The sequence below is a fragment of the Lepidochelys kempii genome, chromosome 2, assembly GCF_965140265.1.
Source record: "Lepidochelys kempii isolate rLepKem1 chromosome 2, rLepKem1.hap2, whole genome shotgun sequence".
In the NCBI taxonomy this organism is placed as follows: Eukaryota; Metazoa; Chordata; order Testudines; family Cheloniidae; genus Lepidochelys; species Lepidochelys kempii.
The window spans coordinates 155,589,774-155,609,442 of NC_133257.1; the positions used below are offsets into that span (position 1 = coordinate 155,589,774).

At 42.2% G+C, this 19,669-nt stretch overlaps 1 protein-coding gene across 7 annotated transcripts in view; it reads left to right on the plus strand.

Annotated features, from left to right (window-relative positions):
- TEX10 (testis expressed 10) overlaps positions 1 to 19,669 on the plus strand; it is a 133,238-nt gene that overhangs the window by 53,848 nt on the left and 59,721 nt on the right. For all 7 annotated transcript variants that reach the window (XR_012157406.1, XM_073332519.1, XM_073332515.1 and 4 more), the window contains one exon: positions 14,623 to 14,711. Coding sequence is in view for 6 of the 7 variants with exons in the window: in XM_073332519.1 (XP_073188620.1) it covers positions 14,623 to 14,711 (89 nt within the window). In the remaining variant the exon portion in view is untranslated. The remainder of the gene's footprint in view (positions 1 to 14,622; positions 14,712 to 19,669) is intronic.

Below are 19,669 nucleotides of genomic sequence, written 5' to 3' on the forward strand. Positions count from 1 at the left end.
GAGACAGACAAAGCTGGAACCATGGGGTTCCCTACAGCTTGGCTGGGCTCGGGGCTAACTAGAATGGTCTGTGCTTTAACCTTTAGTTTTCTATGCTAACCTAAGGACTGTCTGTGCTGTGTTTCAGTTGACTAATAAACCCTACTGTTTTGACAATGCTGTTTGAGTGTCACTGCAAATGCTTGGTGAGGTGGTGAGGCCGTGTGGCCTACCTTAAAGGAAGAGTGAGACCCTTGGGTGTGTGGCACACTGAAGAGTTTCTCCAAGAGACTATCCCGAAACTAGGGGGGGTAGCACCAATGCTGTGGATCTGTAAAGAAGGTATCTTTAAACTTAAATTTGTCTCCCTCTACCGTTGGACGCCAGATAAATAAGCTCGAGGAGAGGATTGAAAAAGTCACACAATTTTTCAAAACGTTCTAAAACTTAAGAAATAGTTTTCCAGCAAAGTGTATGGCGCATAACACAGTGCATAATGGTGGGGTGTGGTATAAAAATTTTATTGGTACTAGTTTAGGAAAATCTGCACAACGTGTTTATGGATTCACCACTAGTGAATAATGCAACCAATGCACAAAATGATGCCAATAAAAATTGTACATACCATGTTATCATGTGTTAAACTATAAGATTAAGGCCCTGTGTAGTTTGTGGCAAGTTAGAAATAAAATTCTGTGGCAAAGCCCATGGCCATATACTAGAGTTCAGTGGCGGCCTCAATTTCAATACATCCTTTCAATTTTGAAATAAATGCAAAAATGATTAATGCAATGGGGACAGTTTTCCTTGTGGTGTTTATTCTGATATTAAATAAAATTTACGTTATGCTGTCTCAATTTTTAAGAGTGCGGCAGATTTTTGTATTAAACGCATTACTGCATTCTGGAAGTTGTCAGGAAGCTGGAGATTTTGGCAGCTGGGTAGGGGACAGTTGGTTCTTTTGGCACCTCAGAAGGCGTGGGAGGTAGTTAAGATTTTTGGCACCCAGGAGGTAGTTAAGACTTTTGGCAGTGGAGAAGTAATGCATCTCATCTGCCCTTCCTCTTTGCAAGCAGAGGCAAAGAGTGATTTTGAATTTGTGGGGGTGGGGGCCAGAAGGGGCGGGCTTTGAACTCCTAGTCTTCTACCCTAGTGATCCGTGACAGCAATCAACTTGACCCACTGCTCTCCACTCCAGTTTTTCCTACTTCAAACAGCAATTATGAATAAGAACATTAAATAGGATATTTCTGCTTAAAATGACTAGCAGTGAGCAAGTTAACAAAATTGCCATTTAAATTGTTGTTAGTATGTTGGAATCAACACCCCACTGAGGTGACTGTGACTATGCACATCTTGTTGTTTCAGTCTGTCTGTGGACTCGGGGCCTTGTCTACAACTAGATTTTTTTTTTTTTTTTTTTAATTAAAATTTCTGATAGTTGCTACTACCAGTAGAGCTCCATGGATGGTAGCAGCAGTGAGAAATCTGCTGTCGACAGACATTTTACCAGTTCGTTGCATAGATCTACTCTGAATAGAGTTAGACAAGATGGTGGTTAAAATATCAGCATCCGGACTACCCCAGAAATCTCACCCTTACTGCCCCCTTGCTGGGGAGTTTTAAGAGGGAAAAAAAAAAAAAAATGCCGATTGGGTAGAGGCAGCCAGAAATAAAACACTGCACTAGTTTACAGTCAGGCCCCATTGAGATGAGTAGCTTACCAAGATTTGAAAATAATTGGGCACTTATGAATAATGAGAACATTCAAAGTTACAGTAATAGAGATTTAATAATTTTTTTTTTTAGAAGGCATATTAACTCCTGTTTCAGGGCATAAACCAACCTCTAATGGACGGAGGGGCTTGTCTACATGGGAAGTTACACTAGTAAAAGGGTAAAATATGAATTAAACCAGTGTAACTCCCTGTGAGGGCACTCTCATTCCAGAATAAGAATGCCTTTTCTCGGTTTAGTTAATACTTCAGAAGCAGTTTAAACTGAACTGGAAAAAGACACTAATTGCAGAATGAGTGTCCACAGGGAGTTACACCAATATAACTATGGCGGCTTAAGTATACCAGTATGATCATATCTGTATAATGTCTTGTGCAGACTAGCCCTAAGAAACTTGTCTTGTGGGCAGGTTACTCTATAATTGCCTGTTGCAGCGTTTCTGGCACTTTCCTTTGAATCATTTGGTGTTGTTCGCTCTTAGAAACAGGATAGTATTCTAGGCGAACCATTGTTTTGATCTAATAAGGCAGTTCCTACATTCCCATCTACATAAGGAAAAATCATGGCTGAAAACTGATATCTGCAATAGTTGTTCCCTCTGGAACCATTTTTGAAAATCACGCAACTGCTGGTGTCGATTGAAACAAGTCATTTTCAACTTTGCAACAGAAAACATGACTGAGCGAAAATTAAAATGTTCTTGTCCCTATGTATGTTACCAATTAAACCTTTTTCAGTATCTGTTCTGAAAGGCCCATTGCTGACCTCTGTTTTCAGTAGTCAGTTTCCTAATATATATGTATGGTGGGCCTTTGTATTTGGAAAATCAGATGTCAAGAATTATAACATTCATAAACCAGTCATAGAACACTTCAATCTCTCTGGTCACGCGATTACAGACATGAAAGTTGCGATATTACAACAGAAAAACTTCAAAACCAGACTCCAGCGAGAGAGTGTTGAATTGGAATTCATTTGCAAATTGGATACAATTAATTTAGGCTTGAATAGAGACTGGGAGTGGCTAAGTCATTATACAAGGTAACCTATTTTCCCTTGTTTTTTCCTCCCCCCCCCCCCCGACGTTTTTGTTAAACCCTGGATTTGTGCTGGAAATGGCCCAACTTGATTATCATACACATTGTAAGGAGAGTGATCACTTTAGATAAGCTATTACCAGCAGGAAAGTGGGGTGTGGGGGGAAAAGAAAACCTTTTGTAGTGGTAAACACCCATTTTTTCATGGTTTGTGTGTATAAAAAGATCTTCTGTACTTTCCACAGTATGCATCCGATGAAGTGAGCTGTAGCTCACAAAAGCTTATGCTCAAATAAATTGGTTAGTCTCTAAGATGCCACAAGTACTCCTTGTATTTGGAAAGTTTTCTTTCACAATCAAAAGGGCTAAAAATGTAAGTTTAAAAATTCCAAAACTTTAAAACAGACGGCTGCACAGTTTGGTAACAAGAACTTGGTTCTGCTGCATGTTCTGTAGCCACAGAATACATGTGTTTTGCCTATACAAGTTTATATAAATCAATCCTCCAGATTCTTCAATATGCTGTAGCTGTTGGATTGTCTCTAGATGGCACTGTTTTACTTCTATTCAAATTCTGTTTTGTGGAGAATACTTTTTCATGTACAAGTTTCTCTTAGTCCAAACCACCTGCCTGTCTGTCAGATACTTCAAATAGATCCTATTCAGCAGCACCGTTGACTCGTTGTTATATTTGATGATTGTTTTTCCTGTCTTAAAAGGGTCTTTCCTTTTAGTTATCCCTACACTGAAAACCACGTTACCTGTATATGTGAGTATATGTGTATATATTCCCAGAAACACACGGGTGTATATTCTCAGACAAAGCCTATATTAAATTGGCGTTAATATTGAAAGTAAATATTCTGGATAAAAATTTAGGGTATTATGCTGTCAGAAACAGGATACTTTTCTAGACAGACTACTAATTTAGGGTAAAAATATGACAGGGACGTTGTAATTATCCCCAAAATAAGCATTATAAACCCAGGAATTTAAGAGGTATAGATATTAAACTTTTAAAAATCAAATAGGTTATGGTATGCAAATCCACAGTTAAGGCACCCAAACAACCTTACCTCAGCACCAGAGTGACAGAGTACACACAAAATTATAATTAATGTACATTAGTGTTTGTGATCTACTGTTAATTGGAACTGATTTTTAAAGACATTAGAAAGTTTCAATTTTTTTCCCCCCTCATAGAGTCAACCTGCCTTTCTGGAAAATAGTAGTTCCCCTGTGCTGTTAGGTGTTCGAAAGGAGCAGCAAGTGGAACAAATGGATGGATCGCTTTACTAAGGGCAGCCTGGCCTTCGTCCCACTCAGAACAATGAAAGATGGTAGAGCGTGTTTGAGTTTCTCTGAAGGAGAACATTATTTCACCTTTGATAGAAAAACTTTTATTTAAGAAACGTAATAGATAAAATTCCCATTGTTCCTAAAAAAAATTTTTTTTCTGAATCTACTGATTGCACCAAATCTACAAGATCCAGCTCTCTGCTAGTTTTTGTGTGAATTGATAATGCCTGGGCTGAGATCATTTGACTCAAAACATTTACGTTGTGCTTAATTTCTTACAATTCATTTTAAATAGATTCTTTATCTCCCAAATTAATGGGTTTACTTGTAAATTCTCAGAACATTAATTCAGAAGAGCAAATGCTGTAATTTTGAGGAGAGTATGCTATATTCTTCGCACATAACAAAGTGGTTGAATCCCTGCTTTAAGTTCAAATCTCAATTGAACCTTAACTATGGAACTGTACTGGCAACTCCAGCAAATGGATATATATATATAGGTGGGGAGAAATTCTCTCCAGGGATGGGAGAAATATATTAGCTGAACCTCTGATAATAGAGTAAGGCTTTAAAGCCAACAGTAGAAACAGCTGTAATTAGATTTGGAAAGTATTTTCCATTGTTATCTCTGCCTCCATTTCCTCATTTTTAAAATGGGGATAATACTTTTTCTACTTCACATGGGTCAGCTGTTTGGCGGTGCTTAGGACTTTCTGGGGGAGGGGAAGGAGCGGGGATGCAGCGTGCTCTGGAGAGGAGGTGGAGTGGTGGTGGGAAGATGTGGGCCTGCAATGGAGCAGGGACGGGAAGAGGCGGGCCTGGAGCATCCCCCAGCAAAGTTGGTGCCTGTTCTTCTCCAGGTAAGCTGCCACTGCTGCTGCGAAGGTGCTTCCTAGCGTCTTTGCCTGCAGCGGGCTGTGTCTGTGCGGCGTAAGCCAGGGCACTTCCCACCCACAGTACAGTACAGTATATAATGCCTTTTGTCTTCCCTAAACAAATTTCCTTGGAACCTAACCCCCCGCATTTACATTAAATCTTATGGGAAAATTGGATTTGTTTAATATCGTTTCACTTAAAGTTGCATTTTTCAGGAACATAACTACACTGTTAAGTGAGGAGTTCATGTATATAAGCAGTTTCTTTTTGTGTTCAAACAGCCTTTGCAACTACAAAGAAAATTAGTAGCAGGTGAAAGCTTACTTTTAACAATGCTGAGGCCAAACTGTTGTTTCATTTAAAGTAGGAATATTTTTTTCTCCAAATCCCCTTTAATTCCTCTAGATATTAGTTGCAGTTTGCCATACCTACACTTCCAAAATACGTGATCCTCCAAAAGAGTTGATTAAAAATAAAAAAAAATTCTAGCCCTTTACCTGTATATTACAGCCTATGGGGGCGGAAACACCATCTTTCCCTCAATATTTATGATCAGGGCTTGAAAAACTTACCAGACCCATACTAGTTGAATACCTACATATGAGGACAAGGGCAAGACAAGAGCAGTGTTCAAGGATGGCATCCTGTTTAGAGTTCCAGCATTTTCTAATGCCACCTCCATGACCTCCCTTTACTCCTTTCCTCTCCTCTCCCCCATCCCTCCAATCTGGTGGGAAAGATGTGAGCAGTGTTTATCTAATGTGCTGTCCTAAAGCCACGAACTGTATGATTTTAAAACAGTTTGGTTAAACTGATGCAAACGGGGATACTCTTACTGAAGTTTAAAGCAGTCCTGTTTTGGTTTGGCCTAAGTCAGTTAGGAATTGGTCTAAGATAAACTGAAATAAACCACTCTTAAGCCAAAATAAATGTCCACACAGGCATTGACAAAACCAGTTTAAGAGCTTGTCAGCATGGGAAAGTTTTCAGTGTCTCTGTTTTATCTATACAGGTATAACTATCCTGAAAAAGTCCATCCATATGGTTTTGTTCATGCTGGATTAAGCTACTTTCATGTAATATTGCATCCACACAGATCTCTGCTTTTAAAAAATAACTGCACAATATTCTGGGGCAGGTATCCCATGGTGCAGTGTCCTACCACTTAGGTCTTTGCATTATGGGATACCTATTGGAACCCACTGCAATTCTGGAATTTGGGATCAAACTAAAGAAAAACCCACATGATTCTTCTCCAGTTGTCTTATAATTCACCAGATTTTTTTTTTTTTTTTGCAACTTTTTGCAAACTTTTGCCAGAATGCTGCAATCTTGATAGTCATTTCCTTGTCAGGCTGCTCCATAGGTAGTGGCAGTCAACATAGCCAGATGGTGCTGGTTGACTTGAGGGACATCCACGATGATGTAGAAATACTGCTAGAGGAGGATGAAATCAAGTAGATACTTCCGCATGACATTTTACTGGAGTGTTTCTCTCGGTGGAGCACTGTTTGTGGGCTCAGCCAACTGGATTCAACTGGTGGAACAGGATAGTCATGTATAACTGGGATAACCTGTAGTGGCTGCAGAATTTCAGGTTACTTTCCTAGAGATCTGACCAGAGCTCACCCCAAAGCGGTGGAACACCCACGTGAGAATTCCCCTCAGATGGTGGAGAGCATGTGTCATCACCATCTGGAAGCTTGCCAGTCCCCATTGTTGCTAGTTAGTAGGTAACCAATTTGGTGTATTAGTAGAGAAACTGTCAGGGCTGTCAAGTATCGGGGGTAGCCGTGTTAGTCTATATCCACAAAAACAACAAGGAGTCTTGGTGGCACCTTAAAGACTAACAGTTTTATTTGGGCATAAGCTTTCTTGTGTAAAACAAGTGGTGTTTTACGCACGAAAGCTTATGCCCAAATAAGTTTGTTAGTCTTTAAGGTGCCACCAGACTACTTGTTGTTTTTGTCAGGGCTGTTGTCATGGAGGAGTGTGCTGCAGGCCTGGGTCAGACTCAGAAAGCTTGGCAATACGTGGGAGATTATTGATCGATTTGCATGGTTGGGGTTTCCAAATTTTAGTGGGGTCACTGTTGGGACCCAGATAGCTATTCTTTGCCTCCTAAACTAGCTTCAGAATTCATCAGCAGAAAGGGTGTTTCTTCATCAAGCTGCAAGGCCAGGTTGACCGCTGTGGAAAAATTAATCAATATTAGTATGGGGGTAGTCTGGAAAGCTCTATGATGCCAGGTTATTTAGAAATTCACATCTGTTTTATGCAATGGGAAAAAATTATTTTGCTCCCAAGATGACTAAGCACACTAATGATGGTGTGATTCCTCCTGACATTTTGGGAAACCCAGCTTATTTTCTGCTTCCCTGGTTTATGAAACTTTTTAAACACTGTGTAGTTGCAGAATGATGGTGGAGTGCAAATTTGGAAGACTAAAGGGAAGGTGGAGGTGTCTCATGACAAAGTTGCAGGCTTCTGAGCAATATCTCCCTTGTCTGATAGGTGCTGGCTGACTTAGATAATCCAGTGCAACTTTCTTCTGTGGACAAGCCCTAACTACCCTTGACTAAACTAGTAGCAGAATTTGCATCCCTAATTATGTTAAATTATATGCAAGCACAAATGGCCTACACCCTATGTCCTAAAACCATTTATCTTAGTTCTTTCCTTTAATGCATAAACTTCACCTGTGTACCTGTTCCACTGAAAATGTAATTGTGAGCAGTTACCATATGTGTCCATTTGCACATTTTGTATGTGCCTTTCAGATGCATATGTTTGAAAGGTAGCCTATAATGCCTCAGCTACAGGGCTTATTGAAAGATTTGACCATATTTGTGAAGAATGTGTCCAAGAGTTCTATATGTAGCATGTGTGTGCCTCAGCAGCTGCTGTGAGTCTGCCTCAGCACCTCTTTCATGCATGTCTTAAACAGTACTATTTCTGCTGTTTTCTCTCATTAATTTGTGGGTTATTTTGAAAGAAATGAGGTAGTTTTCATATTTGTTAGTCAGTTTTTGGAGAGTAAAAGTTTGTCACCACAAGTAAAGATGATGGTGGGAGAGGTAAGGGATTTCAAAGTGCAAATGAATATTTTTGAATTGCTACATTTCCTGTCAGTACATCTGAGCTCTGGCTGCCTGGAAGAGGGTAAGAGAGTGTACTGCAGAATTGAGAACACCAATCTCCTCCCGTTTAAGCTAGGGATTTGTTATCTCAAGCACCTTGTATGTTGCAGCTGCCACGGTATCACATGGAAAGAGTTGTTTCAGAAATAGCTAAGACCCAGGTAGGGCTTTAAAATCAACACCTTAAACTTCACTCAGAAATCGTTTGATAGCGAGCGTAGATCACAGAGCATGAATATAATGGACTCCTTTTGGGATATAGCCACATTCCGCACTAACTGCAGTTTCCAAGTGGTTTTGAGATACAGTCCTATAGCGTATATTCCAGTAATGCAAAGTGGAGATTATAAAGGCATGGATAAAAGTAGCAAGGGCTGCATCTGAAAGAAAAGGTCACAACTTTCTTGCCAAATACAAGTGAGAAAAGAGACTTTTGACAACTGCTGCTACCTGGAAAATCTGTGACATGAATAGCAAAAGAAGCAGTGAGCTTAAGTTAATAAGATTCAACTTTGATTTTTAATAACAATCGGTCTGTTGAACTGGTTGCCTAATGATGCAGTTACAACATGCTCAATAGAGAGATTCTCATTGAGATTAGATAAAATTATGGAAATTATAGTGTACCGTTTATCATAGTTAATTTAGGGTTTGGGCTAGATGATTGAAGAGGTCCCGCTCATCAACAGTTCTGTAACAGTTAGATTCCTATCTTTGATAAAACGAATTTATTCAAAAAATGGAAACTAAAACTTACATTTAACTATATCTCCTCCCCCATGTATTGGAGAGTACAGAAGGCATGTTTTAAGAGTTAAATATTTCTAACTTTTAAATTATGAGCAGTATTTAAATATATTTTTAGAAATTCACAAATAACTGAAAACTATATGTGTAAGTATTAATATATTTCACTACAATTTGTGTGCAAGATAGTTTGCTATTTTCCCCTGTTTGTAATGCATCTACATTTATTCATTGAAATTGAGGTTTTTCTTTATATTGAACATTTTGATCCCATTTCCTAATCACCTCCATGAATCTCAAAAAGTAATAGTTTTAACTAGATACTTAAATCCTATGGAAAGGGTGACCATATTAGTCTTGTATTTAATTTATAGATTAGCTTCACACAGCATATATTAGCATCACAATATTTGGCTATACTAATACTTTGGGCTTCTATAGAACCTTTCATCTGAAGCTCTCAAAGCATTCCCATACAATTAATTAAACTTCACATACTTCTGGCAAATAGAATCATAGAAGATTAGGGTTGGAAGAGACCTCAGGAGGTTATCTAGTCCAACCCCGTGCTCAAAGCAGGACCAACATCAACTAAATCATCCCAGTCAGGCCTTTGTCAAGCTGGGCCTTAAAAACCTCTAAGGATGGAGATTCCACCACCTCCCAAGATAAAGCGTTCCAGTGCTTCACCACCCTCCTAGTGAAATAGTTTTCCTAATTTCCAACCTAGACCTCTCTCACTGCAACTTGAGACCATTGCTTCTTGTTCTGTCATCTGCCACCACTGAGAACAGCCTAGACCCATCCTCAGATAAGTCATCTGTTGTACAGATGAGCGAACTGAGGCACAGAGAGCGTAAATGAATGACTTGAAGTCTCACAGTAAATGGAGAGCCAGACATAGAACCTAAATCTCCTGGCTCTTAGACCATGTTCTGTGCATTTGATAATTACATACAAAAACCTGTTAAAATAACATTGCTTGACTTTACAACTTTAATAATCAAAAGTTAGGAAATGTCAGAACAAAGGTTGCTTGTGCAACTTTAGTGTGGCTCTCTTGTGCATTTGTATTATGATACAGTCTTTAATTATATAATCGCATATTTTTTCCATGAGACTTGTGTTCATTGAGAAGGAGTAAAGAGGCCCAAAGAGTCAAAAGTGTTAACATAAGCCTGTCACTGTCCAACATTAAACAGTTTTAAACAAGATTTAGGGTTTGTTGTACAGACTTCAGCCTGCTTAGTGCCATGGCAACCACACCATTTAAAATCTCTTTAACCTTTTATTAAGGCTGCAGGAAAAGAAGGAAGAAACAGTTAAAGCATTTGAAATGTAAAATATTAAGTAAAGCTTTCATATTAACAACATTCCTTTTTCCCTTTTGCTGAAGAGAGACTTTAGAAAGAAGCAGGCCAGTCTTGTAGATGGTATTAAAGATGGTAATTACTGTCCTTTTGGGGGAAAAGATGGGCTGGAGCTGTTGTTATTGGTGGTGGTGTTTAAATCCAATCCCATTTCCTAAGAAGGCAAAACAAAAGGGGAGAGAAAAGAATAGCAAACAGAGAAAATGCAGCTTCTGTCTCTGGTGTTGAGTCTCCCTTGCCACCTCATTGTTGGAAAAACACTCGCACAGCATGCTGTCTTATCTGCCGCTTTGAGACCTGGCAACTTGTACCAGCATTGGACTATTAAGGGTATTGCTTTGAGCTGCTTCTTTCTGGTCACAGGCTCACAACAATGTTGCAGAATATACAATCTTGGTTGGCTAAGTCAGATTCTTATTAGACCGAATGAATAAAGGAGAGAGATAAGAAACAGTGATAGGGAAGAAAAAGGACATGAGAGGGTAGGGTTGACGAGAGAGAGTCTCAGATCCCAGGTGGTGGTTGGGATTCAGCCACTGATGGTAGAAGTTACGATGTTATGTGGGGCCCTCTTTCAGGCCTGGTCTAGCTGGGAAGTCTCTCAGGATCAGGATGAAGAAGGCCTGGGGTTCCAGGGTGTGGAAGCCACGGTAATGAAGCTCACTCCAATAGCCAGTTTTTCTCCCCAAGATCTCTTTGTTTAAGGACCCCAAAGGGAAGTGATGCATGGAATAGTGCATCCTCTTATTATTTTTTCCATCAGTGAGGCCTTATTTGACACCCCGAATTTGGTTCACTCATTTTGGTTTTACAGTATTCTTGTTTACTAGACAAGATCTTAACACAGTCCTTGTTCTATCACTAGACCTTTTTGTTTGGACTAATTCAGTCTTTCTCTCTTGCTTTTGAACCTCTTCCCATCAGCATTTGTTATAGGTTTTTGTGGCATTTTATAAATTTTCCCTCACTTTTTACAGTCGAACTCATAAATGAGGTAAAGTTGTAAACCCAATGATTACAACAGATTCCTCCCTCGTTCACTGCACTGGATGGACCTGATCTTATGATGACTAAGGATTGTATTGTGAAAGAAAAGAAACTGTTTTTGATGGGACCCCTTCCTCATTTGTTGCAGAAGTTGGAAGCTGTATAGTGAATGAGGGAGGGGATTGCAGGGACAGAAAGGTTTGTCTCATAGTGGCAGTAAGATGAAACTGGTATGTGTCTGTGGTGGGGCGGTGCCCCACCCCCATGCCAGGTTGGGCTACAACAGGCCAGAGCGGCTGCACAAGGCGGCAGCCAATCAGGGAGGGCCTGTTAGAGAGCCAATCAGGGCCAGTATTACAGCCAGCCAATCAGGGCTAGGCAAGGCCCTATATAAAGGCTGCCCAGGAAGGGAGCAGGCAGCGTCTCTCAGACCTGTAAGGGAGAAGGTCTGTCACCTGAGTGAAGGAGACCAGCACCCAGGACAGCGCAGTGCTGGGCAGGCTTGGGGGAGCTGAGGAGAGCTCCAGCCCAATACCCGCCAGGCTGCAGGTCCTGATAGAAGGGCCCACAAGTGCAAGCTGGCCAAAGGGGAAGTGGCCAAGGGAGGAGAGGCGAACAAGGGGAGCGAAGGAGGGCAGGGAGGCTGCTGCCAGAGGGTCCCTGGGCCGGGACCCAGAATAGAGGGCGGGCCTGGGTTCCCCGCTTCCCCCTTGTACTACACCCGGCTGTTAGGAGTGGCCATAGCGGACTGCACCCAACCCCTGATAGAAGTTAGACTTTGGGGATGTGGTTGGCCACTGCGGCTGGGGTGAAGAGAAAAGACTGCTGTTAACCACCCTACCCCCCCCTCCCCCCCCCGAAGGGGGTGAGTGTGGACTTAGGGGCACTGCTGGAGGCAGTGTCCTGAAGAGGACGCCACGGAGCAAGGAGCAACGCGAGTCCAGATGCCAGCAGGACAAGAGACAGACGGGACACCACCGACAGACGGTGCTCAGAACTGAGCTAATTCCCAGAGTGTACAGCAGGAGGCACTGCGGTGGTGAGTCCCGACACCATCACAGTGTCTGACCTGCTAGTTCCTAGCTCAGGCTAAATTCTGCAAAATCTGCAGAACTACTTGTGATCTCTTATTTTTGACCTTTGTGATTTTATGCTCCCTCTGTAGGGCTCTTCAAAACAGTGGACTTAAAACCTGTGGGCTTCAAGCCCTGTCTGTGCTGTGATGGACTAATCCCCCTGAAGGATGGTCACAGTAGGCATCTGTTCTGCCTGAGGGAATTGCACATTCCAGACAGATGTTTGGTATGCTTGTCCTTCTCCATAAGTATGAACAAGTCACACATGCACACGAATTGTACTAGTGGACAAGCCAAAATTGTTCTGTGTCCTGTCAAGCAGGCAGGTGATACCTAAGGCTGATGCAGAGAAGTTAGCAATGACTAAAGATCTGGCATCAGCACCCCAGCGCCTGACTTGACCTCCACATTGATGTCAAAGTCAGCATCACCATCACTTCCAGTGTTGAAGTCAGGCCCTGAAATGGGCTCTCTGAGACCAAGGCAGGAGTTCAGTGCCTTCCCGTAAGGACTGATACGGCAAAGCCTCTGGAGGGAAATCCTTCAAGCCCTGCACAGCATCATGGACTGGAGAGAAGGAGCAGCCTGCAACTCTGGACTCAACCAGCGCAGCTCTGGCTCTGTTGTCACACCTCTCAGCATTGATCCTGGCCTTGGTGGTTGAGAGTAGGAAGAACCAGGGCACCTTACCCCTTGGCACAACCTCTAGAGGTCTACTCCTCACCGTCATGGAAAAGATTCCTCCCTGTCATTGAATAAAGAGCTGTCCTCCCTGAAGTCTGCCATTGTCTTCACCAGGAGACATATGGGCTTCCACTGCAGGAAGGGCTTCTGATTTTTGGTTTTGGTCTTCTCTATTTTTGACTACCAATAAAACACCCCCAGGGGAAAAAAAAGAAGGAAATTGGTGTTTATCCAATAAATCTTTCCCTCCCTGACACCCTGTCTCCTTGCCCATCTAGTCTCAATTTTCTCTGCTTCCCCCGACTCCCAGTTCCAGTCTCTTTGCCTGTCCAGGGCTGGCTCTGAGGTCCCTTTATCTCGCAGGCTCCTTGTCCCTGTGTATGCTCCCCATGTACAGCTCTTGTCTCCTCTGTATGCAATTCAGGCAACTTCCCTCTCCAAGCTACTTGGGAATCGGCAAAGGGTGCATTGAAACGAAAAGAGAGACTGGCTCCCTGTTCACCGTTCTGGTACCTGGATCAGGGCCCAGCATGGGTTAGAACTGTCCAATGCTGTAATTGCACAGAAACCCTGAAGCCCTGGGATGGAGTATGCTTTGGGCAGGCAGAATGTTTGGGGAATTAAGCTACGAAGATTCTAGCATCTCTTTACTGAGCGTGTGTGAACTGCAATTTTCTCAAAGGCTTATAACTTGGCCAAATTTGGGTGGATTTTCATGGTGGCAGGAAAAGTCACATCCCTGACAAATAGGCCACCCCTTGCCAAGTTTCAGGTTTCTGCCCCAAGTCTTGGGGGGTGCTAGAGCTTCTCAAAGAACAGGTCACCAGAAGTTAACATGGGCAAAACAACATGTATTCCCCCGAACCTCATTCTTGTAGATGGCTGAACCATTTTGGCTAAGGCAGACACTCAGCATGGGAAATTTCAACCCAAATAATTAGTTTGACAAAGTTATAAGCAACTGAAAACAGAGTCTTATAACAGGAAGTCTTGGGCAACCTTAATAGGTGGTGCTATTAGCTCTGCATTATGTCTTCCCTAGTTAAAAATCTAACACCATGAGAAACTTCAAAACGAGTTTTACATTGGGTCTCTTTTCTCTGTATGTTTTTCTATTATAATTCCTGTGTTTAAGATCCTTATCCATTCTAATTATATGCTGACACTACTATTTAATGGACTCCATTGTTGCATAAAGAGATATTTTAAAGTTACTGAATATAATGAAAAGTATAACTTGGCCTTCCAAAATAGTGACTTCTTAATTTAAAAAAAATTTGTTTTACTTTAAATCTATAACATCAAATGTAAAATAAGGTTCCAGGTAAAATATAATTGGTCGAAATTATTGTGTCTGGTGGCTGCTATTTTTTCCCATAAGTGTTGTATCAGTAGTTATGAAAATTTACCGCCTCAGGAACACAATCTACAGGCCACCTTTGATGACAGTCATGGAGGAGGAAAGTTTTCTATTATCCATTTAAAAACAACAAACAAAACACCCAATAGGCAAATAAAATTGTGTGAAGCTGGTATAAGTTTTACTTTAACAGTTGAGGGATGGGTTTGCTAAAAATAACACATACTGATTTGATTTTTAAATTGATTATATTAATGTGTGATTTCCAAAAGTGTATTTTTAATTATAGTGTTTTATAATAGCCCTCCCATTGTTTTTGTTTTTAAATAGATCTTCCTTTGCTGGATGGAAATGCCAAGTGCAGGACAGTTCAGTGAACGATGTGGACTACTTCAGCTTCTTGTTTTCGACACTTACAGGCAATCCCTTTGAATTTTATAAATTGAAATTAAGAACATGAAATTGATTGTGATAGTGATATTGAATCTCATTTAGTATAATTACTGTATAAAGTAGATTAATGATGAATATTAAATATGGGTTAAATACTTGTACACAATGGAAAAAAGATCAGAAATTCTAGCATTGTGATATGCTTTGGTTATGGGTGAGAAAGCACTTTCATTCTTATTTTCTATTTTTAATGGCTTACTCTTTCACTCTCAATTGCCATGTGGACTGAATATTTTTCATATTTTGTTTCAGTACACAGATATGTACTGCATCTTGGCAGGGGGTTAGACTAGATGACACGGTCCCTTCTCACCCTACGGTCCTATGTTTTCTTTTTGAAAACTTAAAGGAAATCTATTCAGCAATGTTTGAATTATTTGAGCAAGAAAAAGAAATTATTCCTGCTTTAAGTGAATTGCGTAACTGCTTTATTTATTTTGATTGATAATAGAATTAATGAGCACAATAGAGTGGGCTTCCAGTGCTCTTTAGACAAACAGAATTATTACTAACCACTGAACACCGATGCAAATAAAAGTCAAGTCCCAAGATTTTTCCCAAACAAAGAGGATAAAAGATGTGCTCTACAGAGTGTCTGGATGGTTAAATCTGGCAGACCAAGATGGGGAGTGAGGTTTTGTGCATGAGTCGCAAAGAAGCAGTTTGGATTTCAGATTTCATATTTAGCATGTACGTAGTCCTCAATCAGAGGGAGAAATTATTAGTGTGAAAACTAGTGTACTGTGCATCCTTAATGCAACAATAGATATTTCACACATGTGAAACTGGATATTGCAATTTTCCTTTTGTGAAATTGCTTTTGCAGATCCCAGCTGCTTTTGTTCTCCACTTTTGGAGCTGAGCATTATGCCACATGGATTGCAGAAATGTGAAAAGCTGTTAGCCTAAGATGGGCTTTGTGCCTTGTTGTGTGCATTGAAACAGCTCTTATAAAAATAGGCACAGCAGCACCTCCCACTTCAATGCCTTTTTTTTTTCCCCTGGTGGTGATCTTATGGAATCTCTGGTCATGACTCTGGAGTTAATGATGAACTGCATTTTACACTTAAAGCAGCATTTCAACTTCTTTGCTTTATATTAAGAATACAACATATCTTTGATAAAATTACTGCATTTACTTTATTTGAGTTACAGAACAAAAAGTTTTCTGAAAATTTGAATTAAAATTTATTTTTAAATGTGTTCTCTAAGAAACTTGGCATTCTTCAAAGCTTTTTAAATCTTGAATAATCTTAATGGAAAAACAAGCTTCAAATTTCTCCTCCTCCCATTTGTGCATTTCTGCCCCGATCGTATTCTTGCTCATCTCTATGCCTTCCCAAGGCTCCCCACAGTGCTGCTTCCTGGTGTTGGGAGCTGAGGGGGGACAATGAGGGGTTGGGGATAGAGTGGGGTATGGGGAGGAGCAGAGGGAAACAGATATGTGTGGCTTTGGGAGGGATGAAGGATTGTATTGAGGAGAGATGGGTGGTATCCAAAGAGAGGGGCCTGAGAATTGGGGAGGTAATCAGTCTCTGAGGACTGATGTCTGCAATTTATGGCCCCAGTGATGTTGCCTGAGTGCACAATGGAGCTGAGGCAGTAGTGCTGTTGTGTGTAGCCTTTCACTCACTGATCCCTTGGCACAAAGGGACAGGGCTCCCAATTCCAGTCCCCAAGACCAGTGCACAGTCCTGATTTCACCAACACAGGAGCCCCCTGCATATGAACCTCTTCTCACATTCCTGACCAAATATACATTCCTGGCCTCATTCCACATTGACCCTGAATCCTGCATTTTTAGCTACTTGCCCATTATGGTCCTTCTGCAGACTCCTCTTCTTCCTGTTCTCCCCAGACTCTCTGCACAGCCTCCTCTCACTAACTGCATGCCCCCTGCTGCCCAGTTTACTTCCAGACTTTCATAAGTAACTAAATTGAATATACATATGTTTCCTTTTAACTCTGACAGTCAAATTCCACAATTAAATATCTATACATTTACTTGTTTGCCCATATTTTTTTTAAAAATAGTTAAAATAAAAAAACCCACCCAATCCTCCTGTCATAAATATAAAGGGAAGGGTAAACACCTTTAAATCCCTTCTGGCCAGAGGAAAAACCCTTTCACCTGTAAAGGGTTAAGAAGCTAGGATAACTTCGCTGGCACCTGACCAAAATGACCAGTGAGGAGACAAGATACTTTCAAAAGCTGGAGGGAGGGAGAAACAAAGGGTCTCTCTGGGTGAGGCTTTTGCCGGGGACAGAACAGGAATGGAGTCTTAGAACTTAGTAAGTAATCTAGCTAGATATGTGTTAGATTCTGATTTCTTTAAATGGCTGAGAAAATAAGCTGTGCTGAATAGACTGGATATTCCTGTCTTTTTGTAACTTAAGGTTTTGCCTAGTGATTATCTATGTTTTGAATCTAATTACCCTGTAAGGTGTTAACCATCCTGATTTTACAGAGTTGATTCTTTTTACTGTTTCTTCTATTAAAATTCTTCTTGTAAGAACTGAATGCTTTTTTCATGGTTCTTAAGATCCAAGAGTTTGGGTCTGTGGTCACCTATGCAAATTGGTGAGGATTTTTATCAAACCTTCCCCAGGAAGGAGGGTGCAAGGTTTTGTTGAGGATTTTGCGGGGAAAGACGTTTCCAAACAACGCTTTCTCAAAAATAAACCCGGTTAGACGTTTGGTGGCAGTGGAAGTCCAAGGGCAAAAGGTAAAATAGTTTGTACCTTGGGGAAGTTTTAACCTAGGCTGGTAAAAGTAAGCTTAGGAGGTTTTCATGCAGGTCCCCACATCTGTACCCTAGAGTTCAGAGTGGGGAAGGAACCTTGACATGGTGGCAGAAGTGGGATTTAAAGGTGTTTACCCTTCCCTTTATATTTATGACACCTCCTGATAACCAGCTGCTGCTACACTGTTCCTCACAGCTCTCTGGCACCAGAAAGCAGCACCACCGGAAACCATGGGAGAGGGAAAGAGTGATTCTTTGTCGAGTGCCTGGACATGGCCATTCCACTGTAGGTGTGTGCGCACCCCGAGTACAGTTGCCAGAAATTTTTCCCTCAGTGGTACCCATTGGGTTGGCTCTGGTGCTCCCTGGTGCTGCACGCTCACAACGCTGGCATAAAGGGCCCTGGCTGACCTTGGACCCCTTCATTTCCTTCTTAACGCCAGTGACGTTCGCTGGAACTGCTCTTCATGCTATGGCAAGCTGTTCTTAGTGGTCTTCATTTTTATTTGTTTCTTCATATTGTGTATAGTTAGAGTTTAAACAGTTGCTCAGTTATATAGTTTAGTTGGCGCTTCTCCATCAGTTAGCAGAGTTTTGCCTGGAGGCATTTGCTGAGGCCAGAGACCTGCTGTCTCTTTCAGTACCACTGGCAGTACAAGAATTGGCAGCATTGGTGCCAGTGGGCAGGAGGGAACATGTAGTCCCTAGCTGTCATCTGGTTCCAGGCCCCGCTATACCATCTAGAGGGAAACTGTCCTGGCTGGCCCTGATGGAAGCCTCCCAGCCCCATCACCGATTTCTGGCACCAGTAGGAACCACACCACCATGATTCCCAGAGGAAAACTTGTTAGCTGATTTGGAGGTTGGGTCAAACTCCTCCCATCCAAGGAGTCGCCCTTATTCTCCCTCCAGCCATCCAAGCCCCGTCGTGGACCCCCAGCACAGGTGTGCCCACCATGTCCTTGGCCTACCGGTCACTGTCCGCCCTTTTGGAACCCTTTGGGGTTTTCCCCAATGCCAGGGCCCCATTCTAGAAGCTCTGACTTGGAGGCCTCCAAGAGAAGGGTGCCTCCATCTCATTGGGCAGCACCCGACCTAAACTCCGGCATTGAGCCCAGTATTGAACTTCAGGATCCGTATCTGCAGGATCCCTTCAGTGCAGAAGGAGAGGAGGAGGTCCCTTGCGTGTGCAGGCCGCCTCCCCAGACGAGGCAGTGTTGGGGTGGTGGACATGTCGCCTCCTCAAGAGGACTATAAGGCCCACCAGGAGCTATTGAAGAGGTTGGCCTCAAACAGGCTTGCACACAGAGGTAATGAAAGAATCCTCCCATAGTCTGGTTCACATCCTGGTTGCTGTGGGCATGTTAAAAGTGGCTCTACCTCTCAGTGAGGCCATTATGGACCCAGTGAAAGCCCTGTTGCAAAGCCCTGCCTCCCTTCCCCCCACATCGAAAAAAGCAGAGAGGAAGTACTTTGTGCCTGCCCAGGGTTATGAGTTCCTCCTATACTCTTATCTCTCCCTGCTGCTCCCTGGGGTCCTTGGTGTTCTCGGCGGTCAATGAAAGGGAGAGACAGGGCCTACAAGGGGCAATTCCTAAAGCAAATGACTCCAAGAAACCGGACCTTTTCAATAGAAAGATTTATTCTACTGGGGGACTACAGCTTGGGATCGCCAACCAGTGTGGAACTCCATGATGAAGTTCAAAGACTCGCTTCCCCGGGAGTGCAGGCAGGCAGGAGTTCTCACTGATGGAGAAGGGGAAGGTGGTAGCTTGGGCCTCCTTGCAGGCATCCCTGGATGCGCTGGACTTGGCGGCCAGGTCCATGGCCTCCGCAGTGGCCATGTGTAAGACTCGAGCTACAGTCCTCTGGTCTCCTGAGGTCCAGCAATCCCTACAGGACTGCATGGGTGGTCTCAGACCTATTCTAGACCTACGCCGACTCAACGGCTACCTCACGGAACTGAAGTTCCGCATGGTCTCCCTGGCTTCCATTATCCCTTCCCTGGTACTCTGCCCTTGATTTAAGAGATGTCTATTTTCACATTTTGATCTTCCAAGGCCACAGAAGGTTTCTTAGGTTTATTGTGAACCTGGCCTGCTACCAATTCCTAGTTCTCCTGTTCGGCCTATTAGTGGCCCCATGGGTGTTTACGAAGTGCATGGCGGTAGTGGTGACTT